The sequence below is a fragment of the Cyrtonyx montezumae genome, unplaced genomic scaffold, assembly GCF_038088225.1.
Source record: "Cyrtonyx montezumae isolate F1298 unplaced genomic scaffold, pur_monq_1.0 scaffold_3, whole genome shotgun sequence".
In the NCBI taxonomy this organism is placed as follows: Eukaryota; Metazoa; Chordata; class Aves; order Galliformes; family Odontophoridae; genus Cyrtonyx; species Cyrtonyx montezumae.
The window spans coordinates 2,047,314-2,073,928 of record NW_027072034.1 but is presented as its reverse complement, the minus strand read 5'-3'; the positions used below and the strand labels follow the sequence as shown (position 1 = coordinate 2,073,928).

The following is a 26,615-nucleotide window of genomic DNA, read 5'->3' as shown; positions in this document are numbered from 1 at the left end:
AATGTCTATTTAGTAGCCAGCAATCAGAAATGTCAGTGTCACCTGACTCCCCTGCTCTCCATCCACCATTAACCGAATTTAGACTACTGTCAATTTGGAACATAAATGTTTAAATTGTCTAAAATTGACACTATGGGCATGGACATCAGTGTCAGTAAATCCATCTCCATACAGATGTGCCACACAGCACGCAACTCAGTTACCTCAGTTATTGTGAGGAAGACAAATTCAAACAAGCTTGACAGTTCACTTAGAGCTGCTGCCAATTTTACATTATTATAGAAAAGTTTGGGTTGGAAGGGACCCTTAACATCATCTAGCTCCAACCCCTGCTATAGGTAGGGACACCTCCCTCTGAAAAAAATTAAAGGTCTTAGGAAGAGGGGGCTCAAAGCTTTTGTGGCTATAAACCCTTCTACATATTTTATTAGAATTACTCATTTTATTTAGCTGGGGACTTAACATTACCAGGAATTTAGTTCACACGCACAGTTTAAAACTCGATGAACTTGCAAATTACCAGCTACCACACTCGCACGGTTTCAAGCAATAAACCATTCCAGACTCCATGAGATTATTACTTGTGTCGCTCTACCATAATCTCCAAAGGATCATAAAAGAAATAAACTATTTCTGCTGTGTCTTTGCTACAGAACAGCTACTTTTGAATGCAGGGCTCAAATTAAATTCAGCTGAGACACCCCAAAGAAAAGGGGAGCCCCATGAAGTGTGACAACAGAGCACACAAGCTGCTCCAGTGAGGGAGGACAAGGAGCAGGGCAGTGCTCCTCCAGCGTGACAGCATCCAGCAGCCAGGCAGCGTGCCCTGAGCTGAGAGCAGCACAGGCTGCCTGCTTCGAGCAGCTGTGAGCCAAGAGGCACACGCAGCCAGGGGGAAACCGCAGCGGGGAAGGAAAGGGAAAGGGATGCAAGGGGGGCAAAGGGAAAGGAAGAGCTGACACATGGAAGTCAGATCCTTTTGTATGGGTTCCTACATCCTGTAGCACCACTGCAGCAGAGCCACTGACTGAACCTTACCGAGCTGTAGCCACAAGAGCAGCAGTGCCTGCCTCCATTTATTAAGCCACTTGGAGGACTGGGTATGGTTACGTGTATGGTACTTAGGCTTGAACACGAACCTGAATGTTGCATCACCCTTACTATTTTTAAGTACAATTCAGCTTTTCTTTCGTGACCTTATGCAAGCCACCTTTTGGGGAGGGGGGGAGGTTCTCTTTTAAACAGCACTGTTCAAGTGCAGTTTGTTCAGCTCATCTTATTTGCCAAATAGTTTTGTGACAAATTTTATGCAGCAATGCCAATTGCTGGAATTGCTTTATTAAAAGCAATGCTTATTATGCTTGACAAGAGAAACACTAATATTAAATGTATCCTCCTAAATATGTAAAGTTGAGAAAACTTTTTTGTTACTACTCCCATGTTACTTCTTCAGGCTGCAAGAACAACAGTATGGAAAGTCGTGCATCACATGACAAAAAACACAAAAGGCATCATAGCAACCAAGCCCTGATCCTTTCCAACGTGGAATAACATACTCAGCAAATAAAAAGCATGGCTATTTATAATGGAAGCTTAGAAAAAAAAAAGATCATTAACAAGAATTAAAACATATCACATTAGCGAGATTGAGAGAGAACTTTCAGTCTGATCAATGCGGTCATCAGCACTTATCAGAGCCAAAACAAAAAATAAAATAAAATCAAGCACTAAGGAATTAAGCCCTTCCGAGAATAATAACATTAACTGTTATTCCCCATACTACTTTTAACTGCATGTACTGGGGAGAAGGCCACTAACATCTGAATTTAAGTACCTACATTTTTAGGTACTTAAATCCCCTCAGGAACCCCCTCACCTTTAATCAACCAAAGCACAGACCAATATTTTGAAAGCATCCTCCCAACTGCAAATGGTTCGAGGGCGCAGTCTGAAGTATCCTTGGCTCAGTTTCAGAAGCATTCCTCCTTTGAGACCACCAATAGAAGTGCACTTTAGGAAAATATGAAGTGAGAACAGTTCTGTGCTGGAATTACTACTTCTTAGAGACAGCATGAAAAACAATTAGCTAAAAACAAAGGAAGTTTTATGAGAACATGAAGCTGTGATAAAATGGAATGCAGCAAATTAGTCGAAAGTACAAATGAGAACTACTCTAAAGAAATGTTTCTTGGCAATCTTTTGGTCAAGGGGAACAAGTGCCCCTCACTATTACCTTATGTTTATGTACCTAACACAAATCTAAGCTCAAAATATTTCTACAGAAGCAAAATCCCCTTTATACTAATATTTATGAAAGCTTTCCACAGCTTTCTAAGCAGCGTATTGAGAAGGGGCCCTCCTTTGGTTTTCAGATCTCTTGGTTTGTTGGGTAGTCTGCCATCACTAGTTAGTTTTTTCGAGCTGACTTTATCCTGAGACTCACTTTCACCTTGTTACATTCAGGATGACATTTAACTATAAGAAATTTCTCAGTTATAACATCAATGTACCTTAAAAAAGTATCGTGGAAGAAAACCAGATTTATCATCCACAGAACTCCTGCTGTCATGGAGACATTACAAGATACCAAAATACAGGACCTGGCGAGAGTTACAGATATCTGCTCTCCCTCCTTTATTTTAATATTTAGCATTACAGCGTTTTCAAAAAGCTTCACAGAGTTCACAAAGACGTGATCATCAGGCTCAATGCAGAATGTATGAAGAGGGCAAGCAGTGGTCAACTCTTGCACCTTTGTTGTGCCTTGAGTTACCTGCCAAAGCCATTTACCTATTTTATAAGCAGGCAATGAAATAGTTCAAATAAATCCAAACAAGGATTCAATAGCATATCTCGTTTTCTTGGCTCCAATACACCCTTCTCTGGTCAGCTCACTGGCCAAAGTTAAACCACAAAAAAACCACCTAACAAATTCTGAATTACTGGTATAACTGAAGTCTGAACATGTCATTTCCACTCTAGCACCCAGCTGCACTACATGCTCCACAAATTCAGAAGATGCAAACTGAGAAAAGGAAAGTGACAAACAGATGCTTTCCAATGCCATAATATCTCAAACCTGAAACAGGTCTAAAATATGGTTTTAGGTGTAGCTACTGGTCACCCTAGAACTTTACTCTCCCTCATTCAAACTAAGCATATTAAACCAAACTCATTCAAAATTGCCATCTGCACATCAAGTTAAGTCATTAACTTAAGTTTTCCAGTTTCAATCTGATGGAGAAAAAATGGTATCTTTGTTTCACAGAAGCATTAAAGTTCAAAAAGGGCACTAAAATCACCTAGTCCAACAGCTACCCCATCCCCACCAACCATGTCTCTCAGTGCCACCCCTACACGGTTCTTGAACACCACCAGGGACAGTGACTTCATCACCTCCCTGGGCAGCCTGTGTCAGTGCTTCATCGCTTTCTGAGAAGAAACCTTTCCAAATATCCAATCTGAAGATATCCCACTGTACTAATGCCTGAGACTGAGAAACGAGCACAGCAAGGAACTAACTTAGCCCCTACCTTCTCCTCTTCCTGCCTACTTAATACTTTTCTTAATGAATTACTTGTTACACATCTTAACTGCACAGAGGAGATATGTACATCAATTTTTTTGAAAAGTAGGCTTTTTCTTTACAGGGATGAGCATACATTCAGTGAAGTACAATGTGTCACAAGGTCATTTGTAGAAGTAACTGTATTTACCATATCATTCTGACACCTCATTATCGAATCAGCAAACTTCCTTGTTTATTCACGTGTCACATTTAGTATTTCCCAATTTAGGTGAAGCCCCTCTCTACTTGCTGAGAACCTCTTCCAGGCAATGTGTCAGACCTTAACTGATGGGGAAAGCTATTATTGATTAATAACTCAAAAATCTATATCCAGCGTGACCAGGGCTTCACACAAAAAGCTGCATCTTAAAGTTTTAATTTTAGGAATGTAAAATTCATAGCAAAGGCTGTATATCTTCCTCCAGTGACTTTTCTATTTTTTAATTGGTAACTTCTTGTTTTGAAGAGAGCCAAAGAGACAAAACATTTCAATCTTTTATCCATCTGTACTGGCTTAACCCAAGAAACACCAAAATATGTGACAAAAGTGAACAGAAACAGAAGCTTTCAAGAGCCAGTTCCAGAAGAGCAAAGAAATCAAGTAATATTCAGAGACTTCGGTTGAATTTCACCAGGATGGCTTCAGGACTCACAGTTTCTGGAAGGAGTACATGCCAAGAATACTAAATAAACTAAAAGAAAAAAGAAAGCAAATAACATAACCCCTGTTCAAGTATGAACATTAACAGTATCTCATACTGAAGCGTTGTGTTTTTAATTATTATCAATTAAAATTCATAAGCAGTATTAAAGGGATTATCAAAAACAGATGACTAAATTGCTCATCCCTGCTTTTTAAGTAAATGGTTACAGGCACTTGGGACCCTTTCAAGAAACTGAAATTAATATGCACGTTTCATACTCCATTTTACACAGCTATAAAATGATGCTTTAAACATCAAAGATTGGGAGACAATGCCACAAAGTCCGATTTAGCTTTTATAAAGCTGACAGTGCTATTAATGATAGAGAAAACAAATACCGCCAACATGGACAAGAGGCAACATGACCCACCAGTAACTCCACTGACTTCATGAGAAACTCAATGGACACAATTACTATTTAAGCAAAAGTCACATTGTTATAAAACTTCAGGATATGAAATTAACTACGTAGAGTGAACAGTAACGAGAAGCAACTCAAAATAATGGTCAAAATTGTGAGAAGTGAAGAGCCCCTGAAGAAAGGCATCCAGCTTCTTGTTCCTACAGTTCACTGGTACAAAAGGTAAACACACAGGGTTCAAAGAACAAATATAATCAGCTCAGTGTCAAATTATGGCAATTCACATTTTTCTTAACCTTTCTGCTAACACTCCCCTAGATAAAAGGGAAAATAGGCAGTTCAGTATAAAAGCTTCACCAGCATTCAGACAGCTATGAACAAATTCCATTGAAAATTCCTCCCTGGCTACATCACTCTTCCTTATCCTCCAGAGAAAAATGGATCCCGCATATCTAGAAACAATAAGCATGTGCTAGGGCCTTTGAAATTAACCCTGCCTTGACACAGCACAGATATAAGCATCATATCATGTCCAACATACATTAGAAACCCTTTTCCCAATTAAATGGAGGATTGCAATAATGACCAAGCATTATTTAAAAAGCTAAGCAACGGACTTGCTTGTTGATTTCTTCCCAATCCAAACTTCCATGCATTAAGTCTCACGCAGTGGGATTTCAGCTTTTTTTTCTTTTTTACATAATTATTTGAATTGATTATATTAACCTTAAAAGGACAAAATCTATTAGTACAAAGAATTTTAAAAGCTTGTTCTGATGCTGGAACGTGATGTAGGGCTCTTTTGTTCAGCAACTGAAAAGATCAGATAATATGGGAGATCAGATGATCCAAACACAAATGGAAAATGTAGTACACAACAACCTGATTCAGGTTCAACAAGGTCCTCAGAGCAGTTCACATTTTCCATAAGTTTTAAACAATGCACAAACTGCATTTCGGTCTCATTCTAACAAACAATGCATGTATTAATAAATACAATCAGGGAAATTCCACTTACACTTCTTTTTCCCCCCAGCTGTATCTCCTTAAGCTTCTGGATTGTACCAGTCTGTATTTTAAACTAAATCACACACCAGCAGGAGTAACAAGTTCTCCACCAAAGATCTACATAACACTGAAATATTTCTACAACTCTTGGCATTTTTTGCATGCGCTGACATCAGGTCAGTGGTTTCAAAGCAACTTGCACAGTAAGAGTTCTGCACTGAACAGTTCCAGCTTATTTTCTTCCCACTTAAGCTTTGTCTTCAATCCTCATCCTACTTGCATGATTTTTTTGTCTTTAAAAGAGCTTCACCTCCACAGAACTACAGAAGCAAAATCTGAGAAGACCTCTAAAATCATCAAGTCAGACCACACACCCACCACGCCCACTAAACTATGTCCCTCAGTGCCACATCTACACAGCACTGAACTCGTCATCTGCCCCTAGGGATGGTGACAGCAGCCTGTTCCAAAGCATTACCACTCTCTGAGAATAGATTCTTCCTAAAACCCAACCTGAACCTCCCCTGGCTCCACCTACAGCCATTATGACCATTTCATGTATATAGTTTTTAGACGTATCTAAGTCATACCAATTAACCAAACCAAAACATTTAAAAACTCAGTGATTCCCTTTATCATCTTCTTCTATTAGGCTCAAGCTCACAAGATTAGGATCATTTCCCAAATGCAAATAGCTGTGACAATTCTTTTCAGTGGCAAAACAGACACCACATTTTTTTTTTAATGACTTACAACAAGAGATGCATTAGAAGCAACTTGCCTCATGAAGCAGGAAAAACACTCCATCTCCACAACCATCCTGCATACTTCAAGAAATCCCATCTGATGAAATCGTAACTGATTGGGCAATAGGAGTTTCTGCAAAAGCCACCTATTAATGTTATTGGCACTGCATTAATTAGGCTAATTAGGCATATAAACTTATCCAGCCCAGCAGACAGTGACCTACAGAATTACTAGGCTAGAGGAAGCAGGAACTCCTGCTCTGTAAAACACACAGAGTAGTTCAGCCCATTTTTACTCCATTCACTCAACAGAGGTATATCCTGTTGTACACAAGAAGCAGATCACACACATACAATGCTTACATGTATGTCTTAATGCTTCTAGCATAAATATTAAAGAAAAAGAGACTGAAGCTCGTAAAATCAGCAAAAAAGCCTGGAGTCAATGTTGCAATGGAAAACGCTTCTTGAAACGGAGATCATCACTATAACTTGATAGATCTAAACATCCTGAGTGTGCATCAGAGCTTAAAGGGTTGAAAACAAAGCTTACTCCCAACAAAGTAATATCTGGACAAAGAGGATATATTTACAGCCAACAGACATGCTTTATCGTCCTACCCACCCATCCTTACCTACTACCAGCACTTCTCACCTGAGAATTTATTTCCTAAGAGCATACCAGACCATCAACACCCCTTCCTCATCCTTTACTTTGGCGATTTCATCATCCTCATGAGGACAGTTTTCCCTTGCCTTCTAAAGCTTTTACTTCTGATCTTCAAAGGCCCTGTCTTACATTGCTCAGCAACATTAAATAAAATTGCTGTCTTTTCTATGGCACAGATCATGTCACCAAAACACTGATTAATGAAGTCACCAACATCTTCAGCTTCCTTCCAGGACGTTTTACAGAGATAAGTAAAGTTCTATCAGATAAAGAGAGGGTCAGGAACAGCTCCTTGACAGTCAAGCCACACAAAAGTCCATTCGCTTGGTCACATCTCTTTTCCAACCCTTTGCACATATTTTATCTTGCATGATGTATTATGCTCACATCTGTCCCTCTTCCTGCAGATGCTGATGATGTGTGGAAAGCACTAACATAAGAATTACATTTAGATCAGGAGACTTCCAAAATTTCTGAATTTATCATTCACTTCTCTGTTAACTTGCAAAGTAATTGCATTATTTTTGCATATCCAATATCACTGCACTCAAGCAGAACCTTTTCCAAACACAGCTCCAGGATAAGTCTGCAAAATTCTCCTGTTTCTGAAGTAGTATTCCTCTCCTAGTAGGACAGGTGTTGCAATCAAATACCACACAGATAAGCAGCTGGTAGCCATGTGAAGATACAAAGAGGGACTGGTATGGCTGCTGGGGCTGGTCTTCACCCAGGTTTTGACTCAAGTCCTCCTCACAATGATACTCAGCATACCCAGGTCTGCTCTAAACAAGTTCACTAAGCAGAACACTAGCACAGAAAGACTGGACAAGATACATAGATCTACTCTACGTAAATATTTTGCTGTTGAAGGGAGCAAATGCAACAAAAAGAAAGTTAGTTTCAATACATCAGAAACCAGGTGCTCTAAATAAAGCCATAAAAAGCTTAAGTAGATTATTTGTCTCCTCAAGGGTTTAGCAACCCCTGACATTGCACTGATCTGCAGAGCAACTGACTCACCAGCTACCCTGGAAATTTAGACGTGCTGAAAAACATGTTTCAGAAGTTACTAGTGAAGTCAATCTCCTCCCCAGAGGTACTTGCACGTTCTTGTTAACACCTTATTCTAGCATGTCTTACTTTCCAAAACAGCAATAAATGCATCTGAAAAATAAACACTGTGAGGAGGGAACCTTTTGAAGAAATTTTGCCAGACCTCAGGATCCTCGTAGCATCCTCCAAGTAACTATCAGTGCCCTGCTTGCCACAGTAAGCAACCAAACAGAGATGGCCTGTTCTCTTTCTCGCTCTGAAGGTGGTTCACACCAGCTCTGGTTAACAGCACTTACCTGGCAGAAATAGGAGGGGAAATGCAGGAAGCATCTCATCTTCTGTTCAGAGCCCTCTACGTGCAGCAGTAGAACTGAGAAACTGGTAATTTTACAAGTTCACTACTGTAGCCTATTTTATGCATTAGCAACAGCTACTGGAGTTATTCACAGAAGCCTGAAGAGAGGATATCACCATCAGAAGGCACCTTTCCCTCCCATGGGACAGGCTGTAAGTAACTACACCAAGGAGAAGCAAGGAAGGAGGATGCAGAAGGACTTCCCTTCTCCTGATGCACAGAAGGACAAATAGCACAATTCAGTTCTATAATATAACCACTACATATACTTCAAGACAACGAATTTCCCTAGAAATGGCTATAGCACATCCTGAAAATATAGCTACTCATTTGGAATACAAGCAAGGAGGGAAAAAAAGAAACACAACAGCTGAAGTTTACTTCTTTTGACCTTCCTTACAGGTGCAGTTATCAGTTCAGTCTGAACAACTCCAGCGTTTCTCTGCAATTAGCTACCTACATGCTGCACTTATCTGGTTATTCTCACACTGCCAATAAGAATGGTTTCTATGAAGTGACTGTTCACAGGATCTTAAACTTTGCAGTATTTTTGTTAAGAACGCATATAATTTCAACATTTTTGAGAAATCACTCATCATAAGTTGCCTTTTGAAATTTAAAGCATTTTCCTTCTTCTTTTACAGGCCTCTTGGATGCTTGCCAATGGGGCTCTAAAGTCAGTGCTGTAGCATCCCAAGTGCTATTTTAAGCCGTTGCTGTGCTGATCAGTACAGTTTTCAAGCACGAGAACAGCTTCCCGAAAACGATTAGGAATGTTTTTGTTGTTAATGAAAGCGTAGATGTTCTACTTGATGCTTACATGACATCTTGATTTCTGAGCTACACTCTGAAAGAGCATGGCAGTTGTTACACCTTTCCTTGCTACAAACCAAGACCTTGCAGCTTCCACTGCTCCATGAATGCAGCAACATATCCTCACATTGCAGCCACCTCTTAGCAGTCACAGGTATGGCATTCTTCTCCGCCTCTTTTTCCATTTGACTCTTACCAGTTTCCTCTCCTGCCCTGATGTTTCAGGCTGTTCTCAGTAAGAAGTTCCAATTAAAAAGCAAAACACATGAAGGTATGAAGAAGTACCTTGCCTTCAGAAATTGACAGCACCAGATCCTTTCCACGCTGCTGCATAAAGTAGCCTCACCTGGCTCAGAGAACATTTCCTTTCCCTGAATGAGCTACAGGTAGTCAGAGGAGGATAAGCCCCAAGTCATATACCTTCCCATATGCTAGTGGCAGTTTTGCACACCTCGCAACCACACATACCTATACAAATATATTCTCTCCTGTAGTGCTACTGGTTTCTGGGGCTGCAAAGTATCTTGTGGCAACAAGTTCCACAGACAAAAAACTGTGGTCCTTTACTTGAGACATCAGCCTGGAATTAGCCAAGGCAATTTTACCTACATCCCCTCATTGCTGAATCATGTGAGAGCACATCAGGTCCAGATCTTATTCTAAACTAGTTTGTTTATAACTTAAAGTATATAAAATAAGTACGTATGACAGCTTTAGGTTTCTTCAGAGTTACCACTTCAGGCACAAGTCTGACTTGAGTTTACCACCCAGCTTCAGAGATTTACATTTCTCATTTTAACGTTTTACTTTATTTCATTTTGAATTCTTTTTAACCCAGCAGATCACACTTTGTCATTAAAAAATACAACACTAACTGAATTCTGCACTGTTCTTGTAAAGCCTACAGCCTTCAGCTTTTTGCTTTTGATTTAGGAGCAAGCAAGCCTACCCCACAAGGACAAGACAAAGGACTTCTGATTAAGTAAAAGTGACTCCAGGAAAACAAAGATAGAAAAACAACACAAAAGGAAGCCCTCCCATTGTCTGACAAGACAAGCTAGCTGACACAAACATACCATTTGGTTAATCACAAACATTATCCTCTCTCTTACCTCTTTTCACTGCTTCTGCTGTAAAGACCATCAGAGAGCCTAGTTTCCCCAAAGCATTCATTCTTCTTCTTCAAGAGTTCCCAAGCAAAGAACAGGAGACGCTGAACCAAAGCCCAAGAGAAAAAGCACACAGTGCTGACATACTGCTAGACACTATTCCAGGCTTAAAACCAGGATGGTGAGGGCTTTATTTTTCTTAACGAGTCCCCACAAGCAACATAACCCAGTTCTACAAGCGTTACCTTTTGTCAGTGTTACAAGAGAAGGGGCAGAAGGAAGTTTGCAAGCCAGTATTTACTACGTATTCAGAGCAATACATTGAAGCTACAACAGCTTATATAGGAAAAAATGCAAATATACTGGGAAATCTTAAAAGGTGAGTTGCACACACATCAAACATGTTAATCCATTAGATCTTCAATTAATGCTGACCAACTGTCACCATCAGCATTCATGAAAAGTGCTGCACCAGTTAAGCAACAAAAATGGTGATTTCCAAAAACATGTATGGTACCTCCACAGCACTCCGTGACACCAGCACACTGACCAAAACCCACTCTGGATGGCCAAGAACTTCTCCAAAATTCAGTTCTCCCAATGTCAGTGAGAACTGATCCCAGAAAACACCAAGAGGGAAATCAACCTTCCCAAGAAACAACACTGATTTCCCACTACATTTCTCAATGCCTTTATTGTAGAAGGCAATAGGCTCAGAAATATCCACCACACAAGCTCTTCCAGAACATGGATCTGATCCAAGCCACCTCACAAGCCTATGTGCTACTTTCGGAAGTCTCTTCTATTAATGTTGTCAATTAATTTCTCAGTAAGATGAATTAACACAAGTTTAACTCCAAGACAAAGCTACCACGTTAACAGCAGCCATCCTGACATCAAACGTGTCTACTGCCTTAGTTGCAAATATTTTTGTATTAAATTTTAGCTTTCAGAAGAGCCAGGATGCAAGAGATGATCTTAATTTCCATAGTATACACCATATTCCATAGAAATTAAAAGCAACCTTTGTTAACTACCTCAGGACAGCCCTACAGAAACTGGTCACATTCACAAACACTATAATTAAGTAGTACTTAGATAAGGCTGGCTTTTCTTTCACTAAGAAAAAAGCCCCTTTCTCTTACTAGCAATTATGTTTGGTACATTTCCTTTGTGGTCACTTCAGGCAGATTAGACTAACCATGGTAGTTATTACTTTAAATTCTTAGTTCTTTTCATTTATTATATTTATATATTATATTTATATATAATTAGTCACATTTTAAGGATGTTCAAGAAACCAAATCTTTAGTAAAGGTAGCATGGTTTAAGAAGTTCTAGCATAGCTTGCAAGAGCTCTACACAGACATACTGACTGCAATTTACTACAGAAAACTGAAACATGCATTCGATTACTTCTGAACACAGACCTCACGCTGCCAACCTGTTCACGCCAAACTGTGCAAAGCTACAAGGCATTATTAATAGGTAAGCACAGTGTGTGTTACAACCAGAGCAACAAAACCATGGGAAGCAACACTGAGAAAGCAAAATCAAAGGGCACTTATAATGCCATTCGTTATAGGATTTTTAAAAGCCAAAGCAGAATAAGAAATATGTCTGAGAGACTGAGTAACTGCGTATGTTTTACATTGATTGAGATGATCTAGCCATACTCAAATATACACAGCACATTTAAAACACTATCCCAATGCTCAATTTCTAAAATGTACATCAACAATTATCTGAAACACTGTACTCATTTTTATGTTTTATGTTCATGAAATACAAAGGATGGTTTAAGACTGTCTTGTTTGTGGGCTGAGTTAAGTAGTAATTTCCTAAAAACTTCAAAAGCTTCCTTATACATCTATTCAATTAAAGAGTGTTATGAGAAAAGCTTGCATGGCATTCTTGAGCACTGCCTTGTTAGTAAACCTCAACACAATATTTGGAAATACACTGAAGTAGTACTGTAAATGCTCATAAGCCCCCCAAAGCATCCTCTGGAGGACACCTTTTATCTTTGGGCAAAACATTTCCATCCAGTAGCTGCACACACATTAGAAATGCATGTTCTAAGCAGCTCAAGTATTTTAACAGGAAAATACACACACACTGAAGATTCTCTGTGAGCAGATTATCAATCAGACGAATGCAAAAGAGAAAACTACTGCTAGCCACAACTGTCTGCTACAACTTGTTAATATTTATTTTTCCTCTTCCACGTATCGCAGTTCTCTTTAGAAGCTGAAAATATCTTCATGCAAGTCATCATCTTCCACTTACATGTTAATTTCCAACGAAATAAGAAGTCTGCTCAAATTACATTGCTGCTTGCTTGTGCTGAGGCATAGCACAAAGAACACAAATCCCAAGAGCAGAGGCAGTGAAACCTTACAGAAGAGGCTAACCTATGCTTTCAGGACAAAATGACAACTGAAATAATCCAGTTTTGGTGCAGCAGCATTATAGAGGGCGTCCTTCACTGCGAGCAGGATACACCTTGACAGGAATATATGGATTACGATCCTGCACTGCTGCAGTTTTTTCATAAACCACAGAAAACTCTTGAAATTTCTCTGGCTTTAAAGCATCCCTATTTTAAAGCCATTTCAAAGTTAACACAGACATCAGACAGCAAGTCTTTTACGATCACTTTCCTCGCTCTTAGTTATAAAGCAGCCAGCAGTGAGGAATCCCAAATGACAGGGCCTTTCAGCTCCCATCCCACCAGTAAGAAGTCGTGTTGCCAACAACTGCGTGCACTTGGCTCAAACACATAAAGGCTGACACAGTTTCACAAGATTGAAATCTCCTTCCCCGCTAAGAAAAGAAGAAAACCAAAACCATCATAAACATTTCACACCTTCTTTCCTCCCTCCTCTCTCTCCAATCAAATCCACGCTCGGGAACTCCTCTCTTTTAAAAGCAATTACGGAATTGGAAAAAGCCCTAAAAACTTGGAAAGAAAGAAAAGAACATGGAGGCACACGCACATCCTGCCCTATTCCCTGAGCATTTATGAGTAACTTGCCATTTCACCTAATTTAGGATATTAGGCCTACTAAAGAAACACTTGGCAGCACAATACACCGATCTATTCTCAACATAATAACCTCATTCAATAGATTAAAGAGGTGTGCTTATGCCTTAAACTCAAGCAGCACGGTAATTTATTTAAGAAGAACTTAAAACACGCAGTCGTTAACTCACGGTTGCTTTTGCTTTATTTTTATTTGGTCTTATTTTGTATGAATGCAAGAAACAAATCTGTAAGAGCAGCAATTGCTCCAGTTCTCTCAGAGTTTGCAAGAATCTGGTACTACCAGTGACACTACAGGACAATGCCAGTCACTCCCTTGCCCAAGTCTCCACATAGACAACAAATTAAGGACCCTGAGCTGCTCTGCTTTCCATGGAGCAGGCATGACGAAGACTCACGAGAACTGAAACCAGACCCAACTACTCTACTTCTGCAGGGTTCTGCCTAAAGTCAGCATTCAGACACTGCCTGGAGCCTGCCACCTGATTTTCTCAGAGAAAGAAGGCACAGCACCGCATTATGAGACTGTTCCATATTCATGCACTCAATAAAATTACCAAGTGGAAAATCATCTTTCAGGAAATCTACGGACACTGACTTTTTTGACTAGGCTTATCCCCATTCACTTGCAATACACGCCAAACAAGTCATGCACAATTTAGACTCCGCCTGAAAAGTTTGTAATTGATCTTCCCTAAAAAAATACAAACAAAAAGATTTCAAAACTGCAGTCACAAGGGAAGTCAGAGCAATCACACGAGCGATTGAGTTTTATCACAAACTCTCCTACTAACAGCACTATATGTTTGGAAACATGCATTAAGTTAAGTTCTGAACATGGATTTCTTCTGTTTCTTACAAATCAGTTATGGCTGCCAGTCATCATCCCTCTTCTATCTATACACAACCGTGACAGAGCCGGGTGAAGAGAAGGTCAGAGGAAGCTTAAAAGGCATTTAAGTTCTCTCTCATCTTGACAGGGATTTCATCCCTCTGCAGTGCACAGGGAGTTCACAGTAACTGGATGAACATTAACAGGTTCTTCTATGCCATACATTTGTTTACAGCAATGTAAAGGAAAATGCCTTCATAAACCACCACAGGAACTAAGAACTTCACATTTCATAGAATTATAAGTACCACTGAGTAGAAACACAAGAACTGATATAAGAACAGTGCAGAATTCAGTTAGTGTTGCATTTTTTAATGACTAAGTGTGATCTACTGGGGTTAAAAAGAATTCAAAATGAAATAAAGTAAAACGTTAAAATGAGAAATGTAAATCTCTGAAGCTGGGTGGTAAACTCAAGTCAGACTTGTGCCTGAAGTGGTAACTCTGAAGAAACCTAAAGCTGTCATACGTACTTATTTTATATACTTTAAGTTATAAACAAACTAGTTTAGAATAAGATCTGGACCTGATGTGCTCTCACATGATTCAGCAATGAGGGGATGTAGGTAAAATTGCCTTGGCTAATTCCAGGCTGATGTCTCAAGTAAAGGACCACAGTTGTCTGTGGAACTCATTGCCTTACCCTCCTAACTCATCTTTAAGAGCTATGCTACAGTACAGCAATAAAAAACAAAAAGCTGTTACTAAAGGCATGAAGACAGAGCACTGTTGAATGTGCACCCACATTTTCAGCTGCTCTAAGTGCTGTCCTTATTATTTAGCACTGTTGCTTAAGCAACTGATAGAGAAGTTCAAATCTCCACTGCATACGAAGAAACCTGAAAAGTTCTGAAAGGTTCCTGCTGGATATCCCATGCTAATTAAAGCTACAACAATAGGCCTACAAACAGGAGGTTGGACAAGTAGCACAAAAGCTCGAGCAGTTCCCTTGGCCAAGAGGGCTAGTGCACTAAACAGCACATGAGAAAATACTCTACAAACAGCTTCCAGCCAGTGCTGAATCTGTACCCTACTAGAAACAGCATCTATCTTCTTGCATGGTACTGAATGCATCAACAGCCATCAAAACGATGCGCCTCATGGTAACAGCATAAAAAATGTTGTTTTAAAGCATTTGAAGACCACACTCCAGCCTAAATTAATTACTGAACAATGATGTGAAATTACCAGCAGCACTAAAACAACGCCGAGTCAAAACTAGTAAGTTAAGACTGGAGTAGGAAGACATCGAGTGTCACCTCTGAAACAAGGAATTTAAAGGAGAACAAAGAAGTTGCTAGCTCAAAGAAAAACAGTCACTAAGTTTACTGTGACTCTTTAGGCAAGCTAACCAAGTGTTTGCAATTTGCTTTGCAAGTACATTTTCATGGAAGTGAACAATATCAGCACATGTGTTGCATTTGAGCTGTGATGAGTCATTCTTAATGTCTGCACAGCACCGAAGTGGGAAGCCCTCATTCAGTAGGTGCTAACAAGTCATTCCATTCTGAAGGTAACCAGCAACTACAGAATATCCAAAATATCACAGCATTTGCATGGAAAGGATCGTTACAATCCCTGCCTGTCACACAGCAGTAAGTACTCAATCTCTCTCTTAGCAAAGCCAGGCTTCAAAGGAAGATTGAGACTTTTGCATACAACAGCAACCACAAACCAAATCCTGCTTCAAATGCTGGTAATTCACAGCAGGTGTTGGAAGCTTGCACAAAATGAGCTGATAAAGGCTCTTATACCACAACCCACAACAGCACGATTTCTATCTTTGTTCGTTAATTCCCTGATACAGGCTGAGAGCTAATTTTTGGTAAGACATCAAAACCAGGAGGATGAGGAGCCCAGTATGATACCATATTTTACTCTGCACCTCCATCATCCCAGTCGTAAGTCTATGAACGTTTTAGAACAGCCTGAAATTAACAGAGTGGTATCTCCAGCCACTCAAGAGCTCTTTCCATCTGACTTTGAGGCCATGTTTTCTTAAATGAGCACACTGAGAATAAAATAGTTCCTTATTTAGTGATCATTACCATGAAATAACGTACTGAATAATCACACCACAGCCCGCACTCAGTAAGCTACAAAAGCATGCCATTGCTTAACAGCACTGCCTTTGGTGGCCCACATGCACTAAGCAAAAGAAGGTGGCCCACTTCTTAAAGTTTCCAGTATTTGTTAAAGTATAATACTTAACACACACACAGCACATTTTCTTCTCATAAATTAATCAACGGAAGAGAAACAGCTCATAAAAATCAATGACAACAAAAGCATGCTATTCTTTTCAATTCCTGCTTGTGTGCACTGGGCTGCAGACCCTGATCACACCAAGAATACACTTGCTACTATTACACTGATATCTGAGCATCCATCCTTTCTTCCAAAACACTACACTGCAGCACTACTATTTACAACTGATCTATTTCCTACACCTTTCAGAGCTGTCTAATAGCTCATATTCTTTATTAGTCTTTGTAAACTGAACAGCACTGTTACAGTTGTCAGCATAGATGTGCTAATCATACATCCTTTTACTTGCATTTCAGCAAGGTATATTTTAATGGTTACAGCCTTGTCTTCATAACTTTGCTAGCTTACCAGGAACAAGACAGACAGTGCTCTGCTATACCATTATCTTGACCACAGTAACTTCTCAAGATTCAAACTACCAATAGACACTGATGGACCTACTATCGAGTTCAGCCAGTAGCTTAAGAAATGTACTACCTGATATAGTAAAAACTGCTTGTCAGTATTGAATTAAGAGCCTTTTCTTTGTTTCCAAATCCATAGCTATTTGGTCTGCATATACAGTGATTTCCAAAGGGCAGACAAAACTACGGAGCTAAAAAACATCTTCTGGAAATCATATCACCTCAGTGTTAAATTAGGGCTTTTACAACCCCCTAAAACCTACTGGCCCTTCCTGCCTTTAAATACAATGCAATACCAAGCATGCAAAAAACACATCTCTAAAAAGCCACCTGAAAAAAGTTCCATCCATAGAGAGGTCACCACCTTCTACCTGTATTGAGTTCTCCTTTCTGTCCTCACCACAACTACAGAACAAAGGCAAAGCAGTTGCTGCCATTACACACACAGAACCATGCTAACTCTCCCAAGCTGTGGTGTGGGATAACCACAGCTCACCAAATGCAGCTGATGAGTGCAGGGAGAGCAGCTCTTCTGCCTGCAGCTGGCCAGCAGACACCACCGTGCAAACTTGACATCCCTCACTCTTCTTGGCTTAGAGCAGAGAACTGAGAAACTCAACTCTGCCAGTGGTGGGCGTTTTATTTCCTCAGCTGAAATGAGAAGCTGAACACGTCGGCACCATGCAGCAGCAACTGCATTTGCTTTGCCAAATCACTCCTTTCACTCACGTGACTTGCCATTACTGCCATTTTTTCAAGCTCCAAAAATAGCCAAGTTGAAAACATGAATAGACTTTCTAAATAGTCAATATTCTGGAATTCGAGTTGCATCATTTTTAAATTGTTGGTACAACCTTAAAGCAAGCTTCACATCTGAGAAACAGAAGACAGCAACTAGGATGCACCCAAGAAACCCACCTTAAATCCACGCTATACCACCACAAATCCTTAGCTGTGAAGTATCTTCCAAAAGTATCTTCCTCTCTTTTCCTTAAATATACAGAAGCAAAATTAACAGCAAATAATGCACTCCACTAAAACAGCTTACAAAATAAAAAGGCATGCAAAGTAGTTATTGCATCAAAATTAACATTTAATTGAAGCTTCCAGTTTTACTGCAGCACGTTCACTTTGCTGCTGCTTACTAACATCTTCAACGAGTAAAATCCAACCAACCCTCCAACTGTACACTACAGTACATGAAACTTCCCATCCTATCTCCCGTGTACTTGCTTTACATGCTGCTCCTAGTTACTGCTACTAGAGTCTCACAATACTGTTCACAAGTCTTACAATTCTTGCTCTCAGCTGCAAGCTCCCAGCCACCACTCTACGGATGTAAGTCAGAACACACACTACACAGAAAAACATCCTCCAAACATTTGTTTCGCTGCCTGTCCAGCAATGAAGAGATCTTCAACTTCAAATTTCCCTTTAGAAAGGGAATTGTAGGAAAGGCTGTCAGATAATAAAGAACACTTCAAGTCTCTATATCAATTTGACGTGTTTATCATCAACTCCTCCTTCCTCTTCTGCTTTACTCTGGGATGAAATGCATAAACAGGTGAAAACAACTTTCATCAGATGAAAGACCAAAAGCAATTCTACAGAAAGCATCAAGGACAGGGAGACAGCTCCCTCATCTTTCATTCATAAAATGTGCTTTTGAGTAATGGTACTCAAATGAAGTCATTTTAAACCTCATTTACAGCCCACATCAGTACTGTAAAAATGCTTTAAAAAAAGTTTTCACTTCACAATTAAAGAATTATACAAATCCAGGCAAACCCTCATTGCAAGTACCTATAGCATCATTGAGCACTGCCTATAAAAATGCAAAATTAATCAGTTTTGCAACACCGAATAAGTACACAAAAGAATTTACTGCAATGTAAATACGCATGTTTCCAGACTTCAAAAGACTTCAAAAACACTGGAATTTGAACTAGATTTCTTTGGTTTAAAGATGAAATACTGATCTCAAATTACCACTAAAATTGAGAAGATATTAATAACTGAATAAATTCACAAACTTAAGGGAGTAACTATATGAGAATCATGCATGAAAAGGAGCTTATATCATAACTCAAGCTAAAAAGCAGAAAATACAGGAAATACATTTAATATTCAAAAAAAAGGGCCAGCATCTTTGTACACTGAAATAATAGATGAGATACACCAATAACCATGACAGCATACCTGACAGGCCGAGGAAACACTAGACAGAATTCATTTTTTAAATACAGAAACCAACTCTTATTTGTACCCTCTTTAATAAATGAAGTTTGCAAATTAATTTTCCATGGGACGCTCTGCCAAGTAGTTCATTTTTAATATCTCTTCGAGTCACAGCAGTGAGGAGGAAAAAAAAAAAACAACAACCCTGATCCGTACAGGGGAAATAAAGGTTACTGTTTTTCAAAGCAGACAGGCTCCACAGTGCCTATAATTAAAAGGACACATCCTGATAACAGGCACAGAAAGAGCCGCAAACGGTATTCTAAAATCAAACGGGGCTAAAGACTTAAAAGATACTGCTCTTCAAATGCAATTACCCACAGGTTTAAGGAAAGCTGGGAGTTAATCTAAACAAGGTATTACATGGGTCAGATGTTTCTTCAAAGGCACACTACATGGAATTTTACAGCTTCTTCACTGGCCCAATTATGTCATCGCTTGCTTTTTTCTTCTACCTCTTCCCTCGCGAGGCTCAGTATCACTTGGGATGTACTGATAACATTTTAAATGATATATATGTGCATGAATGCGTGTGCAAGAGATGTTATATGTACACACTTGCATACATATTTAAAGTACACCCTTAAATGCTATTGTACTTCAGACAATTTCACACGATTGCATACTATTTTACAACACCCTGCCCCTTCATCTCCTCTAGGAGAGGGAACAATCTGACTAATCAACAAGAAATTCCCAAGAGAACTCTCATTAGAGACATTCACTGAACGGAGATGCAAGCGAGGAGCCAGGGAGCAGCAGCACAGCCCACGCTGCCTTCAGGGAGGGACAAGCTTGGAGCTTCAGAGCTAAAGAAATGCCATGCTCAAGGCAACACAGTCCCCTGCACGGAGACTCTTCGGCAACAGAAACAGAAGCAAATCTCACGATGTGTTTAATTTTACAGGCAGATATACAGGGAGAAGCACCACAGTGGATTACCCAAGCTAAGTGACCGCTGCTGCCATGCAGAACAGTTCTTTTTGGTCTCCACTCGATAGCCATATCCTGCTCCATGTAAAGCATCTAAGTGATTTTCCAACTGCAGCTAAACAAAAGTACAGTCTACCTGGAGATGACAGATAGAAACAAAGACACAACGTTCGTGGGAGAAGAAAGGATATGATCTTTAGCTGGCCAAACAACAGAGGAAGGAGGTATTTCTGGCTATTGTTACCCGGAGGGATTTAAACAAGCTGGGAAAAACTGCCCATCATGACGAACAGCCAACATATGCTCTTAAAATCAGGGTACAGTCACGTGCAGGATGTGATTTTCCAAAACACTGAGTATCAATGAGCTTAAAATTCTTGCTTAGCTGGGATCTCCTGAAAGCTTAGGGTTTGTGTTTTGTTTTTTTTTCATTGGTTGGTATTATAAAAAAAAAAAAACCATAGGACCAGTGAAGAGAAGGATCAGTGTCTGAGTTTAGAAAGGTCGAAGGAAAGAAAAGCAAATAAAAAGTTCCTGAGAAAATTGACTGCTAGCAGCACAATGGTGACACTGTGAGCTGCAATACCTCCATCTGTCTTCTACCACCTTCACGTATTTATTGACTAAAAAATATAATCAAAATGAAGCAGTGTTGGAACTTGTCTTCCAGCACTCCTCAAAGACAAGCTGCTACTCATTAGAGCTCTCTGGCATCTCAGGAAGACGTGATGAAAGCCACTAAGACAGTCAACACCTCATGATCAACATAATCAGAGACTGCTGATAGAGTTAGTATTTTCAGTACTAAGAACTCAGCCTCTCCCAGAAACCTGTTTATTAATACTTTTTAAAACAGAGTTTGGCCGCTGCTATTTCTCCTGATTTAAGCTATGGCACCAACAAAATATTTAAGCAATACCTCGCCTCCCATGGCCGTAACAGTTTGTCCTCACCTTGTATGTGTTGGGTTCTTTGTTTTGTCCTCAAGACTCAGCTCTTTTCTTTCTTTTCCCTCCAGTGTTCCTTTCTGTCCTCTCCCCCATTTTCAGGACAGGTTATTTATGTTAAAGTTATCTCCTCCTCCCATTAGCACAGCTTCTTCTTAAACAAGAAGGTTTTTGGGAAACCACCAGAGCCTTCCTGTCCACTTGTAAACGCTATCACAAGAGGCCCCCGAGAGAGTAAGGAATTTCCAGGCATAATTAATATTAAACAATCACACCACAGATCTGCTGCTAAGATCACTTGATCCGCAGACTCGAGGGCCTTTCGCAACTGACTCAGCTCCTTCGCACATGGTCAAAGAAATGAGAATATTCACAAGCACGTACCAGTAGGACCAAGCAGTCCTTGCTCAATAGGTAAGCAGAGGTGGGGGAAGGCACGCAGTTTGTCACTGACTGCACAGGCCCATCAGACTCCAAGGCCCACCACCCCTTGCAGGCCTGAGCTGCTCCCACTACGGACTAATGCTTCGAAGCAAAACCACCAAGACCAGAAGTGCCCCAGCTTCAACTGAAAGAGCCACGGCATCGCTGACATTCCTTTTCCTGCCATACTCACTCGCCTAGAGCACCTCTCGGCTGTCAAAGAGAAGGCTTCAACGTGCACACCAAAGCCTCGCAACAAGCTCAACCTGAGTGAACAACACTTGAAAAGAGAAGCAGGGGCAGGACGAAGTCTAAGTTCGTGGAAAAAAAATACCCACCTAAGAATAAATATTAATTATTTCAGTATAATAAATAATCTAAACTACAATCACCGCCAGCATACCCACATTCCGCGCTGTTCTTTTGTCTTCCGCTATACAACGGGAATATACACACTGTCACAGGTTGTTAAACACAATTTACCCACGCAGTAGTTTCAGAACATAATCAATACAAGCCACCCCCTCATGAGAAATGCAGGCATTCTCACAGGGCACCTGCACGCACAGGGACCTGACAAACACAGCTTGTGATGAGACAAAACCATCGCGCCGCTTCATCTCACAGAACGGCTGCAATGAGAGCTGCAAGTTTTTGGGAAACCACCAGAGTGGTTTCCCAAAGAGCATATCAAACCGTGCATCACCGAAATAAAGTTACGGGTGGCCTTACCTCTCATCCTCCCCATCCACGAGGGGCGTCGCCAGGGGCAGCACCTTCAGCGGGAAGAGGGAGGCCGAAGCTGGCACGTTACTGCTGCCGCCATCAGCGACGGCCGATGCTCCAACGCTGCTCTCACTGCTGGCAGCTTGAGGCAAACCAACGAGGGAAGGTTCTGTAGGGCGCCTGCCATCTTCCATTTGGCTTACAACTGGCTGGGCTAGTGACTGCGCTGGGAACTGGGTAGAGCCAAGCGGTATCTGCTGCGGCACGCTGGGTGCCACCGGCATACCTATACTTGTTGATACCAATGGAGGCTGACTAACGCTCTGAGCCAGATTCCCATTCTGCACAGCTGAAGCCTGGGCTATGCTCTGTGGCTGTCCCAAACCTATAGAAGCAGAAGGTATGCCAGGGGGCACAGCTGAACCAGCTTGACTTGGTGCTGGAACAGTACTAGCAGAAGGTATGGGGCTAACTGCAGGCAGCTGCTGGCCAGCCATTCCTTGCACCACTGACTCCACCGCTTGTGCCTGCGGCTGCACAGGTAACAAAGTGTTTTGCTGAGCAATAACCATTTGCTGAGGAAGGCCTGAAGCGCTAGCCTGTAATCCCTGCTGCATTATTCCTGTCTGCACAGGCTGCACCACTTGTGAAGATGGAGGAGCAGCGGTTGATGGCATAACTGGAGGTGGAATTTGGTTTGCAGCAGGTGGAGGTTGCACCACAGTGGCCACGTTTGCTTGCTGCCCAACGCTCAGCATCTGCCCACCAGTACCCACACCTGGTAGCGCTGCTGGGGCGTGCGCAACAGGCTGAGCCGGGGCAGCAGCTGGGTGCGCTGGGACTGTAGGCTGCATGCTCTGGGCCTGGGCAACAGGAACTGGCGGCCCTGCCCCTACTCCTGCAGGACTGGGCTGCATGGCAGGCGCCGGGGGCTGAAGGATCTGCTGATGCTGAATGTACTCCGGCACGGCCCCCGTAACAGAGTTTTGGTTCACCGATTTAACGTGACCTGCGGCCATCTGTGTAGTAACTGCTTGCTGCTGCTGCTGTCCATACTGCAACTGTTGCTGCTGTACGACTGGCAGAGTCTGCACAGGCTGCGCCGGCTGAGAATACGGTAACTGCTGTTGAGCCATACTTTGAATGGCAGGCTGCTGGTGGCCCAGAGCTGGGGATACACCTAGGAGATTAACCGGGGCTGGCTGAACCCCAGTAACAGTGGTTAGACTGGCCTGTGCAGGAGGCTGGACCCCTGGCTTCTGCTGCGGATAGTTTATCTCTTGAGAATGCAGCTGGACTTGTGCAAGCTGTGATTGGGAAACACTCTGTGGTATACTAGATGCTGGAATTGCTGGAGGAGCAGCGCTGCTAAAATCCATCTGCTGAGGACCCACACCTTGAAACGCTTGCTGCTGTACCACAGTAGGTGCTCCCATTTCTCCACTTCCCACACTTTCTGTATAGTGACTCAGTGTGCTTACATTGCTGCTAACAGAACTCCCACTGGTGCTCTCCCTTTCAGAAGTCGCTTCAAGCGGGTTTTGTTTTATCGTCTCTACTGCTTTGTTTACTGCTACTCCTTCTGAAGCTGCAACAGTGTTTTCTTTATCATAGAACTCAGTGCATGTCCATCTACCTTTTTTGAAAGGTTCAGAACTAGAATCTAATTTTACAACTCTAAACCTTGAGGTGCCAGATGCAGGCTGCTGCTGGCTGGATCCCGAGGCCACTCCTGCACTCGGATTACTAACATTGTTAACAACACTAGAGGAAGCACTCGTACCATTGCCAACACCACTCAAGATATTCACATTAACATTGCCACTAGTTCCAGACAAAGCATTTACATTACCAGTACTCGTGATGTTGCTTAAATTCATAGTACCAAGCATGCTGCTTGCCACACTAGAACTACCACCGCCCATACTATTCAAGGTACTAGTTCCAGTAGCAGAACTTACACCTAGATTGCCAGGAGTACTTGTAGTGCGCATATTAGACACGACAGATGCGGGGGAACCAGTGGATGATGCAGCAGAACCTGGCGCAGCTGATATAACACTGTCAGAGCTTCCAGTTGTTGACAGCTTTCTAAATGATGGGCTGGGCGGTGGTCCTCCAGAAACCGGGGCGCTGCCCATCCCAGGATGCGATGGGTGATGGTGTCCATGATGGTGGTGGTGAAGATGATGGTGGTGGTGGACGTGATGGGGGTGAACGCTTCCGTTGATCACAACGCTCTGCTGCGGATGATGAGGCAGAGAAGGGTGCTGCTGGGGAAGATGAGGCTGGTTTGGAGAAACGGCCCCGGGAGTCTCTGCCTCTTGGAAGTTATTTAAAGTCTCTTCGGAGGAGCTCCTCTCAGGTTCACCCAAGTCAGTGGCCCTGGATAAAGAAACATCCAAGATTTCTGAAGAAGACAGGTCTTCCGTGTGGGACTCATCCAGGTCATCGTAGCTTTCCGTATCTTCAGCTATGCTGTTATTGGAGCTCATACTGGCAGATATTTGCGCAGGGGTCACGCTGGTAATCTGGAAGCCACTTTTCTTTTTCATCTGTGCTCCAGTCTGTGCGAGAGGTTGCGGCTGGAGCTGAGACTGCGAGAGGAGGTTCAGGCTTTGTGGAGGAGGGGGGTGTCGGCTGCAGGCCCGCCGATGAGGATGCTGCAGGAGATGGAGGCGGCGGCTGGACCAGCAGGGGCGGCTGGTAATCCTCGGCGGAGAGGGCAGCGCTCCCAACGCCGGTACCTGGTGCAGTAGGAGCAGTAACGCAGCTGCTGCCGCTGCTACTGCTGCTGCCCCTTCTAGGAAACATTGCCGGGTGCGCCATCTTCCTAGCACTAATGTCTGCGGCTGAGTCAGGCTGCTGCATTGTATCGGGCGTATTTTAAGAGCGATCCCCCGGCATGGAGAGAGACAGACACGCACACAGTTAGCGGGGCGCGGAGCCACGCAGCACCCCGGCACCGCCACCACCCCCATCCGAGACAGGGAGGGGGCGAGGAGCTCTCCTCCACCGCCTCCGAATGTGACACTCGCAATCCTCCGCCATTCACTTTCTCCCCCCCCCCCCCACCCCCCCTTCCCCCTCTTCACTCCCACCGCCCCCTCCTCACCTCCCCACCCCCCGCCGGCGCCTCACCGCGGGGCGGGCTGAGGCCGGAGGAAATGCCCGCGTTATCCCGGGAGCCGGCAAGCGGCAGTGCCGGCCTCCCCGCTCCGGGCCGCCGCCTCTCAGGGGCGAGGGCAGGCGGCGGGCCTGGGGCAGCGCGGCCGAGATACGTACGGGACTGGCGCACAGCGGGGCGGCAGCGGCAGGCTGAGCCGGGCAGGGACATCCCCGTCAGTGGCAGCCATGGAGCTGAATCATTTTGGGGAGGAGAAGAGAGACGGAGTGAAGAGGAAAGAAAAGCGGCGGCAGCCCGACGAGAGAGTCCATGAAAAGGAGGAGGGAGGGCGGGGGGAGCCAGGCGGGCAGCCGCTCTCCTCCCTGTGTCTGGCTGTCTCTGGAGGCGGCTCCGCTCCACACGCTCTTCCTTCCCCCCCTCCGCCTCCTCCCCTTTATAACAGGCGGCACCGCTCTTCCTCCGCAGCGCCCTCGCCTTCCTTTCTTCTTTCCGTCGGGCTCTCGCGGCTCCCCGGCCGCCGCGGGTCTCTCCCCGCCCGGCCCCGTCTCCTCGCGGAGCGCCGAGGAGGAGGAGGGCGCTGCGCGGGGCTGCAGGGGGGAGGGGAAAGCTCGCCAAAGGGGAGGGCAGGCGAGAGACAACGTAAGATGGCGGCGGCCGCGCATGCGCGCCCCGCTGGCAGACATAAAGCCCGTCTGGCCCGGGCTGACGGAAATAGGCTCGGCTCGCGTGGCGGAAATTGCCGAGCGGCGCCGAGCCCCGTGCAGTGGGAGGAGGAAGGGCGGGGGTGTCCCCGCGTGGCGGCGCTCCTGAGTGGGGAGGGGGCGTGAGGCGGCTGCGGGGCGCGCGCGCCGTGGAAATGGCGGGCGGGCGGCTCACGCCCCAGGTGCTCGCCTCCTCAGTCCCGCAGCATGACTCTGCCTCACATGACGCGTCCCCCCCCCCCCTCCCGGCTCCGCCGCAGATTTGTTCAAGTTATTCATCACCTTCGTCTTCCTCCCCTCCCCTCCTCGGTCCAGAATATTCCTCCATCCTCCTTCCCACCCCCACCCCCCCCCCCCCCCCCATCCGTGCACGGAGAAGCTGGAGCCGCCTCGCTCGGAGCCGCGCTCCCTTTGTGCCGCCACGCGTCTCCGTGGCAGAGCATCCCCTCGCCGCCCTCCCCCCCCCGAGATGGCTGCCGCGCGGGGAGCGCCTCGGTGCCCCCGAGGGCGATGGGGTGAGACT

General features: G+C 43.4%; 1 protein-coding gene across 1 annotated transcript in view; it reads right to left on the bottom strand.

Moving 5' to 3' along the window:
* TSC22D1 (TSC22 domain family member 1) overlaps nucleotides 1-25,637 on the bottom strand; it is a 77,168-nt gene extending 51,531 nt beyond the window's left edge. The window contains 3 exon segments of the mRNA XM_065743983.1: nucleotides 22,271-24,897; nucleotides 24,899-25,129; nucleotides 25,550-25,637. Of these exon segments, the coding sequence (XP_065600055.1) occupies nucleotides 22,271-24,897; nucleotides 24,899-25,093 (2,822 nt within the window). The 5' untranslated portion in view covers nucleotides 25,094-25,129; nucleotides 25,550-25,637.
* Between the last annotated feature and the right edge of the window lie 978 nt (nucleotides 25,638-26,615).